Below are 26,222 nucleotides of genomic sequence, written 5' to 3'. Positions count from 1 at the left end.
TGCTTGTCCTTCATATACATGCCAGAAATAATCCTTAATTACATACCTTTTCAATGTATAAATAATCATAACAGCACTTACATTGTCTAATGTGTAAGCCAAGAATTGACTAATGTGCAGGAATCATAAAATGTACCATAAACACACAGGAAGATCCACAAGAATTCCTAACGTAATAGCTAAATGTACTGAAAACCAAAAACATCCCTATAATGAAATCTTCAAAATTTCATACACATGTTAACATACATGCACTCTCTGGAACCATGTTTCACAAGTGCACATCACTCAAGAACAATTTGTATATGTATCCATAACAAATTCTGAATCTGTTGCATTTCACCAGCTTCTGCAGTATGCACATCATGGCATATTATGACCTTTTTGCAATTCAGAAAATTATTCCAGCATACAAATGAACTCACATAGCCAATATGCCATACTAATGCTTCTACAGTACAATGCAGATGGTACCAAAAATAACTATAAGCTTACAGGCTTCACACACAGCCAAGGATCTCTTGGAAAGGATACCTTGTCAAAAGTAGGTATAATATACCACACTGGTGCCACAACCACTTCAGGGCACTACACTGCATATGTCAAAATAGAACTGGTTTGTTTGAATGTAACAATACCTCAGTTAATCCAAAACATAGGCTACCAGCACATTTAACAAATGACTACTTAATATTCCTTCAACCCAAATTAAGTCACTAAACTGTAGCACAGTGAACATTTACAATAGACAACAGGTATCTAACTACATCCATAATACTACAATAGTAATTTTGAAAGTCAATCTAGTTAGAATACGGCAACAGGTATCTAACTACCCTCCATTGCAAACACTTCAAATACGCCATCACAATTTTCATACAACAAAATATATTCTAAGCTCTAATGTCATTAGAATACACTAATAGAACAGGCATATAACTATTTTAAGCATTCCCTTAATCACAACATACTTCAAAAATACATACTATGACACTTTTTGTAATCCAGTATGGAATTTCTTTTTCCAATGACACAATGATTATTTACTGTCAATACAAAATCAAAGTGTGCCATACACTAATGTTGTACCAATGTTGTACCAAACATAGTACTTAGAATGTACTGTTTATGAGGGTCTAAAAATGTAAATGGAAATGTCAAATTTTATACAATTAAAGCCTTTCAACTATCCGGTTTAAAACATTATACAGTTTTTTCCACAGAAAATGAGCCAGAGATTCCAGCTTCATAACGCTATGAGCTAAGTAACCATACCAAGTATAATCAAATACATATTCTATAAGCACTATCCTCAATTGTACTACAATCTTAAGTACCATATACAGTTCAAGTTAACATTCCACCATATTATAAACACTTTGTACTCACACTAGATTAACTATAATTACTAGACACATATTACAACTGTGGTGGCTGTGGCCAGTAGCAAGATTCTAGTGGGCCTGGCCTGTGGACATGTCCCCCAAAATCTGTCCACTGACCACAACCACCACAACACAATTAACTATATAAGAAGTGTATACCATACACCGTCAACTAATAAAACTCACCCTGACCCCCCTGCAATCGTCCACCAACTGCTACTCCTGTCTTTCCTTTCTCCACCTACAGAAAAAGCCCCATATCATCATGTATCATTTCCTCCACCCTCCCCAACCCCTCATGCCACCACCAAATAACCCAAAATGTGTTTTTCAGACATTTTCCGCACATAAATGTCCACGGTTAGCCGCGACTGTCCCTGGATACAACATGGTGAGCATTTCAGAAAATATGACGCACCTCATGTTTTTTTTTACCAATCAGTGGGCGCGTCTGATATCTGCAGACATCACGTCACCCTCTGGACCAATCTGATGCCTGTCAGCAGATCGAAAAGGGTAGTGAGTCCACCGACCGAGCCCAGATTTACCTACTTTTGGGTGTTTTAAAAAAAAAAAACTATTGATCTGATTTACACGCAAATTTAGTGAAAATCCATTCAGCGGTTTGGGCTGTAGGCATGAGCACACATTTTTTTCCATTGCATCTATAGGAAAAACACATATTTTGGGACCACCCTATAACTGTGCGCCCCCCTGCACAAAACATCACCAAACTTCACATAATCAATCTGGCAGGCCATATACTTGTTTTGCAAAGTTTTGTGAGGATTCGACCAAAGGGGGTCAACATTATAAGTTTCCCAAAAAGTGTTCTTCCTATGGGTTGAGCAACTTAACCATAACTACACACCCTCTACTGCAGGCCATGTAATATATTGCTATTGGGCGTGTGTGTGTGTGTGTATATATGTTTTGTGTATCTGTTTTTGTGTCTGTGTGTATATATACATTGAAAATAAATGGACATGATTTATCGTAACAAAACCCTTGAAATTCAGTTTGTGTGTCAAGTGATGATCAGCTTTAACTCGGCGTCTTTCCATAGATGTAGCACATGAAGTGATTTTGCATCTCATTGCGAATCCCTTGTGTGATATCAGTCTAATAGGCTTTGCAAAAAGGAGCCGCTGAGTTTAGCTGGTCACCAGTTCACAAAAGTGCTGAACTTCAAGGGTTTTGTTGCAATAAATCAGAACATGTTATATCATTATTAACTTAAGATTTTTTTAGAGAATTTGAACAGTTTTGTTATGTTATATTTTCTTCATGGCCCACAACCATGGCTTCCAGCCATGGCCACTGTACATGTTGCACCAAAAACTTTAAATGAGGCAGGGCACTGACAATGGCCTTTGAGCATGGCTGTGGTCCGTATCTCTGGTCCAAGGCCCCTATCCTAATCCCTAGTACCTAACCAGATCATATTAGCCACAAAATAATTCCTTGGAAAACTGCATCAGGGTCCACTGCCCTTTGGCCACTTCTAGTAGACCACTTCCCCTGGCCTTGTTGTCCTGAAATTTAAAAACAGGGATGGCTTAGTTGGCGCCTCTGTTTTTACTGGCCACAACCTTTGGCAACTGTGCATATTGTACCAATGATTTCAAAAGTTGTTCACCATTGGCTATTGATTAAAGCCCTTTCCCAACTTTGTATTCTGATGGTAATGTACACTATCCTTTGCTGCTGTCCACTCTTCCTGCATAATTCATGCCCGGTAATCAATCCTGTGATAATGTGGATAATGCTGATTTCTGTGGTACTGGGAATATGCTTGAACATTAAAAAGTCTCTTGTCTCACTGGCACTCAGTATCTGTCCCCCCTCCTATTTTCTTATTCCCACCCACTCCCATCACTTGTGTTTTGCATTCCAGACCTTCTCCCAGTGCCCACTTTCACTCACTGGCTAGTGTGACACATTCTATTTTCATTGTGCATCTATTATTATTATTATTATTATTATTATTATTATTATTATTATTATTATTATTATTCGTTATACAATTATTATTAGGGTATTTATTTATGTTGGCCCTTGCTTCGTGAGGCAAGGGAGCACTTTACAATCATTGGTGGAAGAACACAGAGAGGGAAGGCGAGAATACAGAGCAGAGAGCTAACAGAGGAGGGTGGGCAATTGGCAGCATGGGGGAAGACAGTGAAGAGCATATCACTGAGTCTCATGTAGGGTGGGGAGTGCAAGGTTTGTGCGCCTAGGTGTTAAGGAGGCATCGATCCTTGAAGAGGAAGGTCTTGAGCTCTTTCATGAACTGTAGAAGTTATAGGGCATTGATGTGGAGGAGGTTTCAGAGTTTTGAAGCTTAGACAGGGAGTATCTGTCTTCTGGTTGTTTCCTTCCAGCACTGTCACAATTCAAGTCTGCCATTTCCTTACTTCTGGTGGATCGCAGGCCTCCAGAGATGTTGAGTTTCTCAATGAGGTATCCAGGGTACTTCTGGATGACAAAAATGAGAGAAGAGGATCCAAGGTAGGAACCTTCTTGTCCCCTGCATACTGTCTATGTCCCGTCCAAAGACGGTTAAATATTCAATTTTCGGAAATACCAATTTGTATCGTGAGGCATTAATTAAAAGAAAACAGATTATTTACTTGATTTTATTAAGAAACACAAAGATGTAATTAATAAGCACCATCATCAACCAAGCTGTACATAAAAGTCCAAAACAAGTGATGAAAGCGTTTTGAGATTACATTCACTTCTTCTCAAGCCAGAAATGAACTGTGGACGTTAATAAAAACACCCTGCTTGCACGATAGTGGTTATGTGGACAATGCACGGTTCCTTACAGAGAAACCACCTTCACTTTGCATTGCAAAAATAAAAAAAGAACGCTCAGAAAATGACCCCCTCACAGATGGCGTTTTGTCACAAAGTGTTTTTAAAGGAAATGCAACAAGTTCAAATTCAGTTTGTGCAAAAGCAGTACTAAAACTATATTTTAGAACTAGAGCAGACATCGTCACTGATGCTGGTGTAGAGAGGACACCACTTTAACAAAATATATGTTTTTTGGGTAGCAGTAGATATAGTCAACTTACTTTCAAAAACAAATTATTTTAATAAAATGTACACATGTAACCATTAAACAAAATGTATATTTCAACTAAATGTAGAGTACTGATAATTAAAATGAACACTGATTTCCAACTAAATAACATTACCTATCTCGGATGCTGCACAGATCGATATGTAAATTGCTGTAATTCCCCAGCATGCCTTGCTGCACCAAAATTAGGTCCTTGGGCTGATTATCAATAAAGATGTTTCTCATGCATCCTTGGAAGGATTTAATGGGATTTACACATTCAGAATCCATGGAAATGTTCGGACACCCTGTCAAAAAAGAATATCATAAGCATGATGACAACATATTTATTCTTGCAGTAAACAATAGAAGTGCAAATCTATTTCAAAATATAATCAATATAAACAAACTGCAGGACAGGCACACATGTCTCGAAAAATATGACCCTGTATACATCGTCCGCAACTCTTCTATAATAAGCAAAACTTAAGAAAACACAATTCACTCCTTTTACTCATGGTGAAATGGAACCCACTCACTGGTCTGGTGTCCCCATTAGCACATGCAACCCTTGAGGTGTGTAGCTATTCATCTATTGGCTCTGTTATAGATTGTCAAAACCTTGGGATTAAAGTCCCACATAAAGTTGATTCAGGAGGGGAGGAAATCACTGACGGGCCCATAGGTCAGCGCTCACCCTCTAGAACTTGCAAGACAAGATAGCTGCACCATGTGAGGACCGGGGGCGCAGGATTCACTTACTCCGACACGACTCAATAACAAGGACTCAGTAGTTTGGCAAAGGGAAGTCCGTTTAATGATACATACATCAAACAGGGAAACAAATGGGAATCAGCTGTAGTGCAATCACCGGTCTCGCTCCGACTTCCACGAACTTTGGTAGAACAGCAATTCTTATAGGCAAAAATCGTCATCACTGACGTCTAATTTCTATAACAAATCATCATGCAATATAATTGGTTTGGAAAGGTAACTTAAGTATAGGTGCTATATCTGTATATAGAAATAAAGCATGTGGATTGGATAACTCTTATTGGGTGGGCGTCTATGCCCATCCCTCTACAACACACATGATTGACGTCACTACAAGTACGACGTCTCATTGGTTACAGTGTCTATAGGACCCTAGATTACATGGTCCATTGTGATTGGACAAGTTACACCCCTAGACATAAATCTCCATTTTAATTAGCAGAATGCAGAATAAACACCCAGGTGCCTAGTGCCCCAAGATTCACCCTTCCTCCTTTCCATCCATCAATGTTTTAGGGCTATGTGTCAATGAATTGGCTAGTGATGGCCTCGAAACTGTAGTCTCTTATTGAGCAAAGTTATGGCATCCTCAGGTCCTGTTTGACATCAGGCGATGGTACTTCTTCGCACCTGGCTGGTCACATGTTAGTTCACCATGAATCTGCTTCAGTTTCCAGCTTTTAGTGCATTTTATTCTGTGTCGGCCTAGCCACCTGCATGGCCCCCCCTTATCTTGACCTTCATGAGGCAGGATGGTATGCTCTGAAGTTGGAGTCTTGTGAGCTGACGCTCTCCTCCCTGTCTCCGGTTGACCTCGATTTCCTAGGCATGAGCCGCTCTTTGTTGAGTTTCGATTCCGCTCCTTCTCTTGCATTTGGCTGGGTTTCGAAACTTGGCCTGGCTGGCCTCTGGCCGCCTGGGTACCTTTTCAGCTTTTACAAAATGGAGTCGCACTTGTATAATGTGCCTTATTGAGGTAGATATATGGTTGGCGCTAGCCGCTCTATCTTCTACTAGGCATTGCAAGCAATATCGATTTCTTAGCATCTTGCGTTTCAAGCCTATTTACACACGTTTAACAGGACGGTTGCTTCCATCTGGTCTCGTAACACTTTTTCCTGCCGTTGTAACATTGTCTCCTTTCGGTGCCTATTCCATTCAATTTTGTAGTTACTCGCAGTGGTGTGTTATCTGCGATAGCTATTCTTGGTAATTCTTGAATCTGTTCAGGCCCTTGTGTCATTTCCACTGGCCTTCCGTTAAGGCTTTTGGGGTCTCTTCGTAGACAGTGTGTAGGTCCTCCTCATTTCGTATCAGCAGCTGTTATGGCTGTCTGATAGGGTACTGTGCTGCCCAGGGTTGTCTGGTTATGGGTGCTTCAGCCGGTATGGATCTTCTGATGTATACTGGGCAGAGTCCCACTGCAGCTCTTTGTAGGTTCATTTGCTCTTCATACATCACATACCTTGGTGAGCATGCTCCTGGTACCTTGAAATGAGGGGAAGGGGTGCAGGCCATGTCTGGGACCTCCTTTACACTCCCCCCTCTCATCAGTTCATCGACCACTTCTGCAACCTCCTTTGCATTAATTTCTTTCACTTCTTCAGTGTCATGCTCATCGGCCTCTGCGTTGGTACATGATGCCGTGAATGTGTGAGCCTTTGGAGTCCATATTTTTATCACTCCCTTCAAACTCCCTGCTGTCTTCACATGTTCGTCTTTGTTCCACGTCATTAGCTGACATTGTCCATTTGGGCTGCAGTAGATCAATTTTCCCTCATACCTTCTTCTTTTCTTAGGGTATGCGAACTTTGTTCCTTCTGGCGTAAATTTGCTGGCCTTCACAAAGTCTCGTATCTCTTCATCAGTCAGGTCTCTGGGCTTCCATCCTGGTCCGACATCAACCGTTATTTTCATCCATATGGCTTTCTTTGCAGTTTTCTGGCACTGTGACATGATTATTTTGATAACACAGGATCCTAGCAATACCATTGCTAGTAGAGCTCCCAGAAACTTGAATATATCTGCCATCCATTGTGGAACCCACGAGAATAGGTCTCCAAACCAGCTGTCATTGTCTACTTCGTGACTTTCATCGATCATCTAGTTTTTAAGGCTTGTCATCATGCTTATAGCCTCTATTAGGGTTCCGTGTTCTTCATCGTGTGATCGTACAAATGTGAAACATGACTCTCCGATTTTTGCACAAACACCTTCATCCATTGCTGTGATTATGTGAAGCACATATCTGTTTTGGTGGGTCATCAGTCTGATTGCTCTCAGCTCTTCTTTGATCGTGTTGAATCCTTTAATAGTGGTATTGATGGTCTGCAATAACTCCCATCTGGTTATCTGCAACCATTTAGCATTCACTCCAACTTGGATGTGGGGCAGGAGCAGTGTTGTGAATACTGTTGAGGTGAGGCTGAACAGCCTTTGTTCGTACGGGAATGCCTCTTCTGATTTGGGAGAAAAGTAATTTTCCCTCTTCATCCTGGATATCAGTTCCACAGATCTTCTTCTTCTTTGATGAGCATCTGCTTTTGGGAAACTGTGCAACTTCAGGTCATTTTTAGGGATCACTAGTGTGGGAACGTGGACGTTCACTAGTGTGCATATGCCTTCCCAGTTTTTCGGTAGTCTTATGTATGCCTTGGCTCCGCACGCCCAGTAATGGTCCATAATAACTGCGGTTCCTTGTGTCATTCCCGGAGCTGCAAAGATTTGTCTGCTGTTTTGATTCTCTCCCATCTTCCTTGTGCCATTGTTTCTGAAGCATAGTTTAGGGCTCTCAAGTGGCACTATCTGTGGGGTCCCCCTCTATCTTCGACCCATGTTAGCAACTTTACTAGCTTTGGCCACAGAGGTTTGCATAACCTCTGCAAATTCTCTCTTGCTTCCTTGCATGCTCCAAGGACCATCCATGCTCGACAAATTACTACTCCGTCCTCCCATCCATCTGGGGAGACCACTGACCCCTAGATCTGCATTTGGCCTCTGTTTTTCCACATTTGAGACTCTTCTGCAGTCTTCCCTTGAACGTTCAGTCTTGGGTTTATTTCCCATTTTATCCCAGATCCTTTGACACCAGGGTTCTCGTACCTGATCACATGATTTCTAGTGTGCACTCGGCTTCTTGTTTTAATGTCCTGGATGTTGCCATCTTCATCCGGGTAATCCTTTTCGTTGGCCCATATCAATGAGGCGTCTCTTCCCCTAAATTGTCCACTGGTGTTGCACATAGCTACATGTGACATACAGTGTGCTGTAGGGACATCAATTTCTACAGCCACGAAGATATTGGAATTTCCCCCTGCTGTTTGGTAGGAGTGCACAGACGAAGCATTCTCCTTCTGACTGCCTTTGTCCTCCTTCCTTCATGTGTTGGTACCATATGTTGTTTCTGAGATGGGCTGTGCTCTCCAGGTAGTCATTAAGTTCATTGTTATCTTCATGAGGGCTTCTCTTGAATCTCAGCATTCTTCTGTAGTTTGCTATGACTACGTCTCTGAATGCATCTGTGCTGCTTTTTCACTTCGGGTATCTCGATGGAGCAGGCTGCCTTGACTGCATCGCTGTGGTAGGAGGGGGATTTGTGCTTCCTTTCCTTGCCTTGTGCAGTCTGCCATAGACTTCCCGTAACCACCATTGGTTCATCAACCTCACAAGTTGTGCCTGTGCTGTAGGCCTGCGGCTTGTTCCTTGGGTTGGAGCAGGTGTGCTTGCAGTTATAGTTTCTATAGTTCTGTTTTTCAGCTCCTCGTGTAGTTTCTTTTCTTGGACTATAAATGGGAACAAATACTCTATTAGCTTGTGGGTCTACTCTGTGAGTTCTTTTGTGGCCACTTCTGTTCTTTTGAGGGATGTTGCTATTCCCTCTTTCTTTGGCATTTCATTTGGCTTTTCTTGGTAATCTCCACTATTCTCTGGAATTGCAAGTTCGGCAGGCAGTCTCTCCTTTTCAGCTGCCTTTGTTGAAGGCTTTGTAGCCATTGACACTTGCCCTTGTTTGTGTGCATTCTGAGTGTGGGTGTGTGCCGTGGCCAGTGCTACATTATCATTCATACCGTGCTGACCCTGTCTCCAGCCTTTTTCTCATTCATCACCTCGTGTGTATATGTATCACTACTAATTATACTCAGTTTTACATCATTTGCTTCACCATTAGCTTTTCTTGGAACTGGAATCACTATGTAGGGTCGGGTGCTTTTGTAGGCCCCAGATGTTTATTATCTGGTGGGTGCACTGATAGGGGGACACTTTGTGCACCAATAAAGAAAGCAGTTCTGATTGTTAATAATAGAAAACCAATTATGATCACATTACATATGCACACAATCGTTTTGAGTGAAAGTTTGCAGCATTTTCTTCCAGGAAAGCAGGGGCGCCCTTCTGTTGGGGCTAAAACCAAGTTACTGTTCTGGGCCCCCATTTCGAATGAGTTCTTTATGAGTTTAGTTATTTATTCCTTCTTTTGCTCTGGTCTCACAGTTCAAAAGTTTATTACTACTAAAGTGCTGAGTGCTTTCAGTGTCCCCCCTCTTGTGTGTGATGATGGCAGTCTCTGGGTATGTAGCACGGTTCTGTTCGCTAGACTATGGAAAAAGTTTAGGCTATCAACTCAGGTAAATCACATTCATCTAAGCATATCGATACTAAGTGAGGTCCCAGTACATGCCTTGAATTTGCTTTGGTCCTTGAGGATGTGCTGGAAACAGTTCAAATGTGAAAAATAAAATGATGGAACTGCTACAAAATCACACAAAATGAAATGTTGTAAAAATAAAAACAAAAGCGAACATGAAAAATAAAAATAAAAAATAAAGTAAAAATAAAAATAAAATAAAAAAATAAATAAAAACGGACTGGCTAAAATAGGATGAGCTAATCGTACAAAAATAAAGTTGTAAAAATAGGAACAAAAAAAATAATAAAAATATGGAAAAATAGAAAACGAGTCGAAATCACAAAATAAGATGTTGTACCAACAGGAACAAAAATAAAAGCAGAAGTCAATATATGAAAAAATAGGAAAAAATTAGAAGGATGCAGAGCAGGGAAAAATACGATGGTGAAGTTCTTGTGTCTGCTCCTTTCGCTCAGTCTCTCGCCGACAAGTTGAGGAACAGTGTCTCTGTTCTCTATCTGCTCCACAGTGAAATGATGACGACAAAGTTCTATTTTGGATTTCCTCCTTCTAAGGCTCTCCTCAGCAGTGGATGTCCATGATTGCTTCTTAGTTGCGCTATGCTAGCCCTCAGGAGCCTGTTCAGTTGCGTGTTTTTTGCTGGATTACTGAGAAATGCGGGTATGTCAACATTGCTGGATCTACCCACTAGTTCTGGAAAGTTTTCAATGAGGTGGAAGAAAACACGGTATGCATATTGTCTGTCTTCTGGTGTTAATGGCATTTGCTCTGTTTTTCTAGCCTCTAGATTACAGGCCTTTTTTTTTCTGCGCTAACAGTTTGTCTCCTCGATCTGTCCCTCGGCTAAAAGTCTCACTGGAATCTCCGTAGGAATTCTCACTGGAAGTTGGACAGCTCCACTTGGAGCATTATGCCTTGGAGGTGTGTACCCATATGTGGGGCATTGGCCGGATCTCTAAGAAAGGCGATGACCTCAACATCTGCAGGCCTCCCACCATCTCCGGATAGTCTGTGACTGATCTAAACAGGACATTGTGCACCAGCCGGGTGTCCTCGGGTGATAGGGACATTTGCCCTGTTTGGTTGTGTCCTGATCACAAGCTTTTCTTTTGATTCACACAGTTTTTACACTTTCCTGCTGCGTGGATTGCAACCACGTAATTCAATTTGTACCATACTTGGTTGAGAAAGTCATTGTTTCTTGGGTCCCTGATAAAGGTTAGGGTATTTGTTGTTCTCCCGACGAGTCCTGGGCATTCCTCTATGATGCGGAAAAATAGAGTAAATTTAAGTTCATCAATGATCACTTGAGGTGTGAGCATTAGTGTCCTCTTTGCTGTGCTCGGACAGTTTGATGAAGGCTTCCATTATGACAGGTCAGCAGTTGCCGGATTACCTTCTTGTTTGCAGGATCTCGAATAAAGTCTGTGACCCTGGCTCCTCTCCCTATGAGTGACGGGTATGATAACACCACGAGTTGAAAGTAGGTTAGCACATCCCACTTGAGATTTTTGCTGGAATGTACCATGAATTCTGTGATTAAAGTCTCGATACTGGTTGCTTCAGGATACTGCGTTGCACTCTCAGGAAATATTTTATTGGCAGTCTATCAGGGTCTTGATTCTTTGTACTACCTGGGCGTGATGTGATTTCAACAAGTTCAGTTTATCAGTGTTGTTATGGCTTTGGATGTGCTTCTCTTTACCCTGCAACTAGGATGCACAGAGTGTTCGTTTTTTATGTCCTTATCTCCTTTTTTTTTCCTCAGGGGAACTGTCCTATTTTAAGCTACAATTTTGCACAAAAATTCCTTGTCTTTGTTTTGCTGCTGATGCGTCCTTTTTCCTCATCATGGATCTTGTCTGTACTTGCTGAGGTTCTTCTCCTTTGTCTGTAGATTCTTTGGAGTTGGGTGCAGCAGGAGGGCTCTCTCCTACAAAGGGCTTGATGTCATTTAGGAAGATCCAGGCTCTCCTGCCCTTGAGCTTGACAGCGGACAGGGTGCAGTCCTCCACAATAAACAGGTCATTAAACCTTGGCTCGTCCCATCTTTTTCTTGTAAAGTTTCTCACAAGGACGCTGTCTCCAGGGAGGATGAGGGGTGCACACAGGCTGTAGGTTGCATCTGCATCAGCACTATCTGTTGTGGTTTGTGCTGTGCTGTCCCCTTTCCGCCGTCAATGCAGCTGGCCTGAAATGACAGAGGCGCTGGATGTGAGACAGTCCGGATAGGCTTTCATCTCTTCTACTAGAACATCCCTAGTCGGCTGGCCGTCACATCTAGCTCTGTCTCAGGAGTAAGAGGGGTCCTCATCCTTCTACCAGTAACTATCTCATGTGGCGTGAGGTGATGGTCGGAGCCTGGTTGGTTCCAAAGTGCATACAATGCCAATGGTAAACATTGCAGCCATCCCTTCCTTAATGTGAGCTTCAACTTGGCTATCCTTTCCTTAAGCAAGCTGTTGATTTGTTCACATATCCCATTCCCCTTTGGATGATACGCCGATGAGAACCTGTGCCTTATATCAAGCAATAAGTTAATCTGTTCAAATATTGAGTTTACAAAATGGGACCCATTAACTGATCTCATCACTTCGCACACCCCCTATCTAGGGAACACTTCCCTCACCAGAAATATTGTGGCACAAGTTGCATTGGAGTGTGTACAGGGACCTGCTTCTACCCATCTTGAAAAGGGACACACCACCACAATTAAATACCTGCACCCATTACACACCTGAATCATATCGACATAATCGATATGCAGGTGCTGGAAAGGTCCATTTGGTCTGGGGATGACTCCTCTCACTACTTTTAATATGCGCCCAGAGGTGAATTGCTGGCAGGTAATGGCAGGTAATGCAGTTTACCACAGTTTACCACAAAAAATGCAACATGCTCCACTAAATTCGGTGTGAGCCAGTCTTTTTCTTTGACATGTGTATGGGGTAGTGAAGCTGTTCTAACTCTACCTTTAGGAGGCTGACAGGTATTACTGGTTTACCAGTGCTGTCTTGCTTCCACAATCAGTCAGAGGGGTTTAAAGAACACCCTTGATGCTTCCATAAATTCTTCTTCTCCTGAGGTGCCTACCCTTGGAGCTCCATTAGCTGAGTCTGCCCCATATTGCTATAGGCCTCTAGAGTGGCTCGCACTATCATCATTCTTTCATGGGTATGTGCCACCTCCACGTCCATGATTGTTTCAGTTTTGGATGCCATACACAAAATCTGCCACCTTGGTATGAGCAGCGCATTTTACGACCACTATGCCCACTGGGAGCTGTAGTGCTTTTATCAGCCTGTTCAATAAGGCTGCGTGCTACACTGGCGTGCCGTCTGCTCGGAGGTAGCCCCTCCTTTTCCAGCGGGCTAGTCCTGCGTGCACTGTAGACGTCACATAGGCAGAGTCACTGTACACTGTTACTTCCTGGTCTGCATGATTCTCAATGGTGAGTATCAATGCCACTAGCTCTGCAGCCTGTGCCAAATAATGAGATGGGATTTGTGCACTTGGAACTCTCCATTCGTTATGTGTTTGATCACGGCCATGCCTGTATACCTTTGTCTGTCTTCTTGGTCAATTCTGACGTCACTTGGATGCCTTGCTCCATCATGGCGGAGATAGTCTTCGCGATTCTTTCATCTGCCTCTCTGGACATGGGATATTGTCGCACTCGTGGTAAAATTGCTCCTGGTTTTAATTTGATTTTCACTTCACCCGTCCCTTTCAGGAGACCTACATCTTAGGGCCCAGTAGTCCATACTGTGGCAGGCACTTGGGCCACGTCATTATCAAAGTATTCTGGATGTTTTAGTGCCAACATCATTCTCTGTGGTACCTCCCTTCTGATCATTTAGACCCAAAATATGAGACTCACTTCCACCCTTGTCTCTTCTAGGTCGGGGTTTTCTTCGAACAAATCATCATTGGTGACATCAGTCACTCGATACCCTTCTTCAATGGCAACAATTGCGCACCATTGTCTGCCTTCATCGTCATACCCTTCAACCAATACCACTCTCCCTCGAACTGCGGCAGATTGTATCATTAGGGGGAATACTTGTCCCTCCTCTTCGTGCATGGGTATTCTTGGTCTGAATAGAAATTCATCAGGGGTTCTCATAGTTCTGTCTGCGAGGCCCAGAAATCCCGCCATAAGCACTCGCATGCCATATGCAAAGACTTCTGGATCCAGCGGTATAGCCCTCATGGTTGCACGTGCAGGATATGCTCTGATCATTTTGCACACGTTTGAGTAGTGCATTCCTGGGGTGGAGCACACTATACCATTCTCAGTAAACGAGATGGTTATGTTTAGTTTAGTCATCAGGTCCCGACCCAGAATATTTACTGGGGTCTGATGCAAATACAATAGAGGTACATTCATTTTGTACTCTCCGACTGAGACTGGGGGTGCATCTGTAAAGGGAACTCTACTATGAGCTCAGGTGAAACTCTGGGTATCTTTGGCCTTGCCGGACAAGGAAAATTTGCCTTCTCGTATGCACAAACGCGTTGCACCCGTGTCAACTAGGAAGGAATATTCTTTAACCCCTATGGTGACATTCTCCCTAGGTTCCCTATTAGGGTCTGGTGTCACTGATAGGATAGAACACATCAGGGTCTCCCGTGAGCTGTCCTACTTTATATAGAGGTTTAGTCCACTGTACACTTGTGGGTTTCCCCCATTTCCAGGGTTAATTCCCCCTCCTGGATTATTGCCCTGAGCCATCTGCGGGGGTGCCTGCTGGGGTTGTCCTTGTGGCATACTCCCCATGTTCGGTGGTTGAACCATTTGCTGTGCACCTTGCTGCAAGCCTGCCACCTGCTACTACACCGTGTAATTCTGGGCCCTGCTATGTTGTGGGATGGCAGGTTGATTCGCCATGCCTGCCCCCATCCCTTGTTTATTTTGCCACATGCCATGGCTTCTGCACATGCGTGCCATGTGTCCAGTCATTCCACACAGCCAACATACTGGCGGTGGTTGGGCCATTTGTCCATCTGGCATAGTTGGATTGCCCATCTGTGTGTTCTGGAAGCCACCTTGAACATTCTGAAACCCTCCTTGGTTACCTTGAAACCCTCCCTTATTACTCTGCCATCCTCTATTTCCAAACCCTCTTCCCCTCGGGTAATATCCTGTACTACCTTGATTATTTTGTGAGGGGTTAGTCGCTTGCTGTATGCTTGGTTCGACCGGGCTGGTGAGCATTGCTCCTTCGAGAGCATACTTCGAGAGCTTCCTTTGCACCAGCTTTGCTTCCTCCCCTTATGCATTGCCTCCTTTTTGTGATTCTTTTCTTGCAGCAATCTGCAATAATGTGCAATTGTCAACTGGATTTCGGCCCATGGTTTAGCTTCTATTCCTACCAATTTCTTGAGCTGTTTTTGCACCGGTTCTGGTATCCCATGGCACAATATATGATAGAATACAGGGATGGATTGTGTCCAAGATTCAAGCGTTTCGAGCACCCACGTGTCTTGAAAATTCTGGATATAAAGCAACGGATCCTCTGACTCTTTAATTTTTCGAGTCATTATCGCTCCCATATCAGACGTGTCTGGATATAGCGTACGCATCGCTTTCCATACTGCTGCTCTACAGTTATTAAATGGCGCTCCATCGTGGGAGGTGTCAGTTAGGGTTACCCTAGGGTAGCCTGCCCGTTTCCATACATCATCGGCTCTTTCACCCAGTATGGCAATTAGGAGGCCCTTAATGTCCCCTATAGCTAAGGTGACACCCCCCGTCATTTTCTCTAACTCATTTATCCACTTTCCGGCTCCAGATGTCAGCATTGGAAGCTTATTTTCAAGGTTCTCTCGGTCCATGTGTGGCCATGGAATATATTGTGGTCTTGCTCCCCCCTTTTCTAACAACGGGAATTGGAAAGCACAGTCCTCCTTCTCTTTCCCCATAGTTCTCCAGTCTACCACCGGGGTTACGTTCCCATCTTGCCGTCTGCCTGGCAATGCCCTTAACCTGTCTGCATAGGCAGGTGCCGACGCCCCCTCTGACTGCAGGGTGTTCCTTCATGTCGGCTGGATTGTCCAGCGGACTTCGGTGTCCTATCTGTGGACCCGCTAGCATCTGACCATCGTACCTCTTGGTCCCTTGGGAGCCGTTTCTCGCACCGTCTCTCTTCGTCATATGCCACTTCCTCCGTTTCCCCACTGGAGTCAGACCCTGAATATTCCCAGTTTACGCAACTTCTTGCATCTTCTTCGTTCTGCCTAATCTCTAGCCTTTCTAGGGACAGTCCCCTGCTCCCACTACTTCGGGTGACATCCTCAGTGTTATATAGCAGAGTGCTCTCCAAGCGCTCATCCTGCCTTCCCCCTTGGGAAATTAGTTCCAGCCCCATCTCATCATATTTTTTATCAATCGTTTCCCCGATGCTTCTGGTGTTGAAGTCATCTTCAATATTTGTCCCGCTTGTACTTGGTACCGCATCACTTGCAGGAAAGAATTCTTCTATGTCTTCCCATTCTACAACAGGATTGGGTTTTTTAACTTCCCGTTGTAAATACTCCAAATCTTGTGCCCTCTGTCTGTACTTACGTTCCGCTTCCTCATCTATTTCCTTTCGCTTCTTTGCTTCTTCTCTAGCCTTATCTACTTCGCTCATCCATTCATTTCTACGTTCATTTGCCCTTCTACTTTCCTCGTCTTCCCGCTTCTTTACCTTCCTTTCTTGCACTCGCCTTTCTTCCTCTTACTTTAGCATATTCTGCCTGTACTTCTCATAGGCTGCGCATTGTGTACAACAGAGCAGTATTCCTTGCTCTTCGCGATATAGTTGTTCTCGCCTCAACCTATTCTTCTTTCTTATCCTCTCGTCTCTCATATACTTTTCTTTCTCCTTTTCCTTTCTCAGCATCTCATCAGAACATTCCCTCAGTCTTACGTCATCACTCCCTTTACCATCAAGTTTTATTAATATCTGACCTCCCATCCACTCGTCCTTTGCGAATGCTAACTCTAACCTTTCTGCTTTACTTTACTACCCTCTGACTTACTCCCTTCGATTACTGGTTCAGATGGGGCAGCTGGTGCGGTAGGCGTCTCACCCCCCCTCTGTACATACATTTAATATCCAATCTGCGATTGGTTCTTCCACCTTCGTTTCTTCAAACATTTTCCACAGTTCCAGCACAGCAAGACGTTTCTCTAGCTTTTTGCCAGTATATGTGGCATGTAGGAATGTTGTCATGTGCTGTAAAACAGCCTAAGACAGTGACTCGTTCTGGGGCCAAGGCATAAACATCTTATTGTATTTTTTCAATTTTACTGCATGCTTGGGCAGCTTCTTACATAAATGCGCAAGTGGGGTAACTTCCTCCATTCTTAATTTTTGTCACCACCAATATTCACACATAGTTCCTTAAGCTTTCCACTAGTATGAGCGAGCACCACATACGCAAGCTCCGATCGAACCTTTTCCCGCCAAATTTTGTATCAACAATTTGCTCAAAACTCATCAATTCAAAGGTGATTCCCTCTTAGTTACGAAATTGCATAAAGCCAAAATGCATTGCAATCAATCAATAATGCAATAATTTCACATTTGACATACACAGGACATATACAACAGACTAGACAGACTAGACAGATGCCAGCTGGTCATACATATACCTGCCTTCTAATCACTACCCCACCATGGGATTTGAACAAACCCCCTTATTACGTCTTTAAACGTAATCGTAGCCTAATCGTCCCCCCGTTGTGGGCTCTGGGTTCACGTTCCTTCTGACCACTCTTTAAAGCGCAGGAACAAGGCAAATCTTTATGTTTTTTTCTCAGGTGCCCCCCTGGCATTCCTTGTGTTTTATTCTCTCGGGTGCCCCCCCAGTATTCCTTACATTTTACTTTAGGTGCCCCCTGATATTCTTTACGTTTTACTTCAGGTGCGCCCCTGATATTTTTTATGTTTTACTTCAGGTGCTCGAGTCATTACCCCCTATATATATACAGGCTTCTCTACTTTATTTTTTCCTCCACCCTCCGTTACCTTCCCCTTACTGGTTTGCATGCCTATATGACATTTGCCAAAGTAACAAGTTTATTGTTTCACTCACCGATTGCATTGTTTCCTCTCTGGAGCTTCAGGATCACTGCCCCTTCCTCTTCCTGCTTTTAAGGTTTTCGTCCGATCTGCTGCCCGTGGGAATGAGAAGGGTTATGCTTGGAAAGGCGGGTTCCTTCAGACCCACTGCAGATTTTTTGAGATTCTTTACTCTATCATTGTCCACAGGAAGCTTCTCAGTCTACTCAGCCGGAATGGCGAAAGGACTCGTGATCTTAGCGAAGGCCCAGAATTACTTTGTGCCTTCGGTCTAAGGGTGTCTTACACTACATCAATCGATAATCTATAATCGATGGCTGAAACCATCCTCTGCCAACAAGTGTTCAGGAGGGGAGGAAAGGGAAGTCTGTTTAATGATACATACATCAAACAGGGAATCAAATGGGAATCAGCTGTAGTGCGACCACCGGTCTCGCTCCGACTTCCACGAACTTTGGTAGAACAGCAATTCTTATAGGCACAAATCGTCATCAGTGATGTCTAATTTCTATAAAAAATCATCATGCAATATAATTGGTTAGGAAAGGTAACTTAAGTATAGGTGCTATATCTGTATATAGAAATAAAGCATGTGGATTGGATAACTCTTATTGGGTGGGTGTCTACGCCCATCCCTCTACAAAACACGTGATTGATGTCACTAAAAGTACGACGTCTCATTGGTTACAGTGTCTATAGGACCCTAGATTACATGGTCCATTGTGATTGGGCAAGTTACAACCCTAGACATAAATCTCCATTTTAATTAGCAGCATGCATAATAGACACCCAGGTGCCTAGTGCCCCAAGATTCACCCTTCCTCTTTTTCATCCATCAATGTTTTAGGGCTATGTGTCAATTAGTTGGCTAGGGATGGATTCAAAACTGTAGTCTCTTATCGGGAAAAGTTATGGCATCCTCGGGTCCTGGATGACATCAGGCGATGGTACTTCTTTGCGCCTGGCTGGTCACGTGTTAGTTCACCATGAATCTGCTTCAGTTTCCAGCTTTTAGTGCATTTAATTCTGTGTCGGCCTAGCCACTTGCATGGGCCCCCCCTATCTTGACCTTCATGAGGCAGGCTGGTATGCTCTGAAGTTGGAGACTTGTGAGCTGACGCTCTCCTCCCTTTCTCCGGTTGACCTCGATTTCCTAGGCATGAGCCGCTCTTTGTTGAGTTTCGATTCCGCTCCTTCTCTTGCCTTTGGCTGGGTTTCGAAACTTGGCCTGGCAGGCCTCTGGCCGCCTGGGTACCTTTTCTGATTTTACAAAATGGAGTTTTGCACTGGCGTTTTATCTGCGATAGCTGCTCTTGTTCATTCTCAAATCTGTTCAGGCCCTTGTGTAATTTCCACTGGCTTTCCGTTAAGGCTTTTGGGGTCTCTTCGTGGACCGTGTGCAGGTACTCCTCATTTCGTATCAGCGGCTGGTATGGCTGTCTGATAGGGTACCATGCTGCTCAGGGTTGTCTGGTTATGGGTGCTTCAGCCGGTATGGATCTTCTGATGTATACTGGGCAGCGTCCCACTGCAGCTCTTTGTAGGTTCATTTGCTCTTCATACATCACATTCCTTGGAAAGGGTGTTCCTGGTACCTTGAAATGAGGGCAAGGGGTGCAGGCCATGTCTGGGACCTCCTTTACAAGTTATTAAAACATTTGTCAGAGGAGGACACATATTATCCATAGTGGAGTAGAAGTAAGCATGAAGTCAGTAGGGACATCAGTACCGATCAAGCTGCGTGTAATGTGGCGGATAAACCAGACAGTGAACATTTTACAGTATCTGACTGTTTTATTATGGGGTGCAGTCTCTCATACACCCTTAGACCACCTTAGTCCCACTCCCCAACTCTATTCCCCCTTTTTCTAAACTCCCTGAACCACTACCTCCTATTAAAATATTCCTATTAAAATAGATGTTACAATTCAGTGAATTGTCCGGCAGGGAAAGTGTTGTGGTGGTTTAGGGCAGTGTGTAATGGGGAGTACCTGATAAACCAATGTAAGTAATCTGTATCAAAATGCAGTGATTGAAGTTAACCTCATTGCCAGCGTGATAAAGTTCTCCTGACAATCCGATGTGGTGCCCACGTTTCAGTAACATTGTTTTGATAGTGTGTGGGAGATAACAAAATAATGATATCACTGATCTAAAAACACAGTACTGGGAAAGCAAGGCAGATGGTCACCCTCCACGTTCCATGCAAACATAGAAATCAATGTACTTGAGAGTTATCTGACAATGACAAAAAATAAGAATGAAGCTTTCTTCATACAAGATTAAGCCTGGGCCATTCAAAGGTCTCTGTTCAGCAGGGCGCTAGGAATCATGGGAAGAGTGTGAGAGATTTTCACATGTGGTCAGTGGTCTAAGTGTGCAGCAGCATTTGGAAGTGGTGCTCGTCTACTTTTCCTATACTTTTATCTTTAAAAGAAATCATTTGGTTTACTTTTAAAATAAATGTGTAGGAAGAAGTGCAAACTTGCACTTTAGTGCATTGCACTGAACATTCCCTTAAACTGCCGGTGTGTTTGTTTTGGGGATTGGATTGCATGAGGGAGGGGGCGTGGCAATGGGGGTTGTGGTGAGCGGGGGCAGGCCAGCACGGTACATAGTTCCACTACTTCTTTTCGTACACATCGACCACTGCATGCAGCCCTGGTTGGTACACACTATCCCTTTTTAAGATGATTTGTTCATCAAATCAGCATTGGGGTTTTGTTGGCACAACCCCATATTGAAAACTTTCATGGTGGGCATGGCTGCAAAAGCAATGAGGCTGTAAAATCAGCAATCTATGGCACTGTAGTTTACACACCATACAAAACTACAAGTCGGGGTGCCCTTGTAGGACAGGCAGCTGGGCACTTGAACATTGTATCAACAGAAAGTGAAGAAAATGCTGCTGAATGATGATACTAGACATGCTTTAGTCATGCATTATTATTGAAGTATCAAATTCCGGGTCCCGGTCATTAGGGATTATGAGTAGGAGTCGTCCAGACCCGGAGTTTGATACTTCAATATTATTGGATGACTAAAGCATGTCTAGTATCATCATTTAGCAGCATTTTTTCACTTTCTGTTGATGCTGTAGTGTACACAGTCACACACGTTCATTATGCAGCCTGAATCCAGAGTCCGCATATGCAGCCGCGCTAATGCATTTGTGTTCTGCTCTTTTATCTAGCAGACAGGTGTTAGACAATTGTAACCAAATGTAATATTTTGATGCAATCATCTTGTTGTATGACCTTTTTAATTTGCTTTTATATTATGTGTACAAATTGCTACTTATACTATTGAATTATTGATGGATTGTCATTTCCAATTTACATGAAGACCGATGCATTTGTCTGCAGGTTCAGTGCTTTAGCGGTTTGCATGGACTGTTGTCACAAAGCCTCTGCCAGGCTTGGTTTATATGCAATCACCATCTCCACAAAACATATGGGACCTCACTTCATACAAAAGTGTAATTTGGTGATGGGGACTTTACACTGCAACCCAAGCGAGCCCCTGTCACCAAGATGGAATCACTTGTACTGTTGGATGCAAATGTAAAGAACAAAAGGCAGAGTACAAGCATGTACGGCACCTTGTGCACTTCATATTTGTACGCCACGGTCTAAAGTGAGTAAACGCTGCCTGTTATGCTGGCCCTTACTTTTCATTGTGATCACCAGTTTCCATGCTTGCACAGCAAATTGCGCTAACACAATTACAATGGCACCATGTATGACATGCTTGCATGTCAGAGAGGGTTTCATTGTAATTGTACACGCTCCTTGCGATGTTCACATTTCGTGGAGCGTGTACAACGGATCCCAATGAGGTCCACTTGCTTCTGCTGGTGCATAAAGCAGACTGAAACAAGAGTGAAAATTAATTGAGTTCCGCCCTTTTTCTAAGCAATACAAATTCTTGAAAATGAGCCGTGGTGTCAATAGAACATGTACGTCTTGCATTAACGTTACTGCTCAAGAACACGAGTTCCATGATCTTCAGGGATTTTTTTTAAATATAACCTAGCTCTTCTGTCCTGGTTGCTGTGCCTCCATACTTGGTTATAATAACCTTAAGATTAATAGAGAGTTTTGACCTGATCTCTCAGGAAACCTTCCTCAGCATTAACAGGACACTGAAATTGATCAAAATCTCAACACAAGCAAACAGAGTGTCTTGAAGGTTGCAGTGCTTTGATTGTCTCTGTAAAGACCACATACATACAGGCCACCTTGTTTTGAAATCTTTACAGCTATGGAAGACCAGTGCTCGTTATTTTCAATAGTCCATCCCCAACATCATCAGCCGGCCCATTGTTATCTTAAGTTGGTTTTGTTATTCATTTACTTTTGAAAAGGGATTAACAATTATTTAATATTAATTTATACAGGGAGGAACAATGCTTATTTGATCATAAAATAATGCACAATTGGTAGAAACCTGTTTGGACGGGAAGCAGTATGCTTCTTAGGTTATGTGGGGTGGGGGGTAAATGGAACAGTCACTGGGGACAATACATGGGTGGACATACATATATTAAGGATAACCAACATTAGACATTTTAAGTGCAGGTAGCCAGTACAGCCAGGTGTGTAAGGGATGTGACCCCAATGGGTGAAGTGCTAGAGTGGAGGCAGTAGAACGTAAGGGACAGAGGCAGGGTCGAGGTGAAGGAAAAATGTTAGCCAGAAAGTAAATGAGAAATAGGTTAAGAGGGCAACTCTGATGCGAGGAGGTAGGCTTTTAGTTTGGTTTTGAACAAATCATTGTGGACTGTTTCTTGGATGTCTGGGGGAAATGAATTCCATTCAAGTGGAGCAAGGTGAGAGAAAAAGCAGAAGTGAGAGGAAGCTCAGGTAGGTCAAGGTGCCACAAAGGTAGTCAAGGAGGCAGAACAGAGATTACGAGAAGGCTTGTAGCATTTGATAGATGAGGATAGATATGTTATTTCATTTTAATTTATTGAGCATTTGCATTGCGCCTATACATCAAAAGATGATTCCAGGTGCTGCAAGACAAGGGGTGGGGGGAGTACAGGGGAGAAAATAACATTAACAGTTTTACTAGACCTTGTGACATTCAAATTGAGCAAGTGCAATAAAAAGAAGTGCAAAGAGTGGAAACAGGGAGAAATGCAGGGGGAAGGGGACCAATGGTATGGGAAAGTGCTGGGGAGGTCCAGAAGGCCAAGTGCTCAGGGAAAAAGGGATGGGGTTAAACTAGTGTGAGGGAAAGGGGGTGGACCACACTCAGGCTAGTCAGGGAATGGAGCCCCCTGAGGGCAAGTGCTGGAAGAAGGGGTCAGGGAGAGACTAGTCGAAGGAGGACCTGGGCACAGTAAGCCTCATGAGGGATACAGGCAACCAGGCATTGAGGCAGGTGGACCTAGCAGGAGAGGAGGGGTGGGAATGAGGAGGAGACAACAAAGGTATTGAGAAGCTTCTGGAATTTAAGTTGATCCAGCTCAAGATGGGGAGAGATGGGAAGACCAGTTCAGACGGAGGCTCCAGCCGAAGAAAGAGATCTACCCCCACTCTCTGCTTAGAGAAACGTCTAACTTGCAGAGGGTTAAAGCTAGAAGACTGAAGAATTCTTCCAGGGAATTGTTTAGGGTTAGAGAGTTGTATGTAGTGTGGCTCCAGGCCCAAGACAGCCTTGTGGGTGATGCATAGGGTCTTGAATCTGATCTTTGCAGCCACAGTGAGCCAGTGGACGTTTTTCAGGGCTGGAGGGAAGCAGTCCCTGGACTTGAGGCCAATAATAAGTCTTGCAGTCCTATTCTGTATTAGTCGAAGAGGGTGGAGGGTGGCAAGAGGCAGATTAAAGAAGAGGCTGTTGCAGTAGTCAAGCCTAGAGAGAACCAGAGCTGTGGCGACATTGAGTTTCTGGGTAAAGGGAGAATGCCTCTGAGGAGGTGAAGCTGAAAGTGAGATTTCTTGACAAGATCAGCTATGTGAGGAGAGGAGTCAAAGATGACACCCAGATTGCTTGCCTGAAGAGAGGGTGGGGGGGGCAAGGATGGCAGCCAGAGAATAGGATGGAATGATGAAGCATGAATCCCAAAGAGAAGGATCTCAGTGTTACTGGAGTTAATGCAGAGATCATTAGAAACACACCATGCCTGAATAGCAGTCAGGCAGTCAGAAATGAGAGAAGGATAAGAGGACGAGGAGGGATGCTTAAAGGAGAGTGGAGTGTCATCAGAATAGCATTGAAAATGTGGCAAGAAGGTGGAGTTCAGGTGGGCAAAATGGGCAAGGCAAATATTGAAGAGCCACGGCGAGAGGATATAACCCTGATAGATGCCACAAGTGGAGAGTGAGATAGAGCAGAGGAATGGGCCCAGATGAAATGGAGAGGACGTATTCGAGAGGAAGGAGGTCAACAAGTCCAGTGGACAGACACAGTGCTGCCTTCCTGTGGATAGATCTGTGAACCAGTAGCAGCAAATTAAAGATGGCCCTGTTTTGAATTGTCACCCATCCAGCCTGGTGATGGTATGAGGAATAAAGTGCTAAGTGCGGGAGTTCAAAGAGAGTCCTGGTAGCAAAGCTAATGATCTTGTTGAGAGGACAGAAAGAGACCAAAGAGAATGCAGGCACAGCAGACAGGTTTAGAGAACACACAAGTGATTTAGAGATGCTTGATGGTGTTGAAAGGAAGGAGGGCCTTGATGTTCTTAGAATTTCGGAGTTTGAGATGAGCTGTCTTTGCAGTTTTGGAGACGAAAGTAGAAAAACATGTAAGATGGGTCATAGATGACACAGAGATTTCCAGCTGAAGAAAAGTAGGGGAGAGTGTCAGTTGGGAACTGGATTGGCAGGGGAATAGATGAGAGAGAGTATTTGGCAGGAAAGAAGAGCACTTTCTTTGTTTAACATCTGTGAGTGTAAAGGCAAACACTGTTTAATGGAGGAAAGACAGCTTGAACTGTTGACAGAGAGATCATAGGAGAGCTCAGGAAAAGAGAAGATTTAGGTGTTGTCTGAGATCGTTTGGTATACGAATCAAGCAGAGGAGATTAGTGCCCCAAGAGCAGAGATGTAGATTGTAAAGAGGAGAAGGCTCAAGAGAGTAGAATTCCAACAGTTAGAGGAGTGAGTTGAGAGATGTTGTTCGTCCAGGAGACAGATAATGCAGAGGTGCCAGGTAGGATTCAATCCAGGCAAGGGCTTGATTGTGAATCCCAAGAAAAAAGTGAGTATTAAGGAGATCAAAGTGATGAACAACACCACATGCATCAGAAAAGTCATGGAGAATTAGGATAGAGGATACGTTTGAGTGCTTTGCAGAGAAGATGAAGTTGGAGACCTTCATGAGAGCAGTTTCCTTGGAGTGACAGGAGTGAAAACCTGCTTGATCTCAAAGGTTGTGGATGTCTAAGTAATATGTAAGATGTTTGAACACAACACTTTCAAGAACTTTAGAGCTGTGCAGAAGGAGAGACAAAGGGAGAAAAGAAGCCGGTAGAATTTGGGTCGGTCCCTGGCATTATTAGGAGAGAGATGAACATGGGTGTTTTAAGAATAGAGGGAAAGCACATGTAGTCCAATGACAGGTTGAAGAGTTCTGCAAGGTGAGTGACATCTAAAGGGGCAATAGGCTTGACTAGCTGTTAAGCATTGTAAAAAGGTGTCACACTCCAGACCAGGACTCTTTATACTGGTCAGGGATGCAGCGCACAATCAAAACACTTTTAGATTCATGAATTTTGATTCAGCTTTGGGAAGGCAGCCACCCCATCTCACACCCCCCTTAACGTCCACCCCATGTCGCAATGGACCATGAACCAGGCAGGTGTGTAATGATAGAATATTTATTTATTTTTAACTAGCTGTCCCCGGCTACGCGTTGCTGTGGCTCAGTCTGGTTAAATGAAAAAGTAAGAAAAGAGAGAGCGCATGTTTGTAATATGTTTAATTTCACAATGTTTGTGGGTAGTTTTTAATGGCTCTGGCGGTTCTCCAAATTGAGGCAGTTTAATTTTCCCAGTGCCGCAACACATTCCTTTCTTTTCTCCATTAAATTTCAGATCCTTGCAATAAGGGCACACTTCAGTCAGGATGCCGATGAGAACATGCCGGCTCAAACTATAGTCATCAGCTGGGTTGTACCAGAATGCAAGGCAATTGTAATTGCGTGATTGTTTTACGCTGATCTTCTGTTTGTCATTGATGTCTTTCAGGCACGCTCAGCCTGTTGCGTTAATTCTGTGGAGAACAAAGCAGATCTGAAGCTGCAGAACGTGATCGCCGTGCTCGAAA

General features: G+C 43.6%; 1 protein-coding gene across 2 annotated transcripts in view; it reads right to left on the bottom strand.

Moving 5' to 3' along the window:
• The window catches only part of LOC138489128 (contactin-associated protein-like 5), a 1,755,478-nt gene that overhangs the window by 765,902 nt on the left and 963,354 nt on the right, over positions 1 to 26,222 (bottom strand). For both annotated transcript variants that reach the window (XM_069616764.1, XM_069616763.1), the window contains exon 10: positions 4,592 to 4,763. In XM_069616764.1, the coding sequence (XP_069472865.1) occupies positions 4,592 to 4,763 (172 nt within the window). The remainder of the gene's footprint in view (positions 1 to 4,591; positions 4,764 to 26,222) is intronic.

Source organism: Ambystoma mexicanum, chromosome 9 (genome assembly GCF_040938575.1).
Source record: "Ambystoma mexicanum isolate Mex_15411 chromosome 9, UKY_AmexF1_1, whole genome shotgun sequence".
NCBI lineage: Eukaryota > Metazoa > Chordata > Amphibia > Caudata > Ambystomatidae > Ambystoma > Ambystoma mexicanum.
The sequence above is the reverse complement of the archived record's forward strand: the minus strand, read 5'-3'. Positions and strand labels throughout refer to the sequence as shown.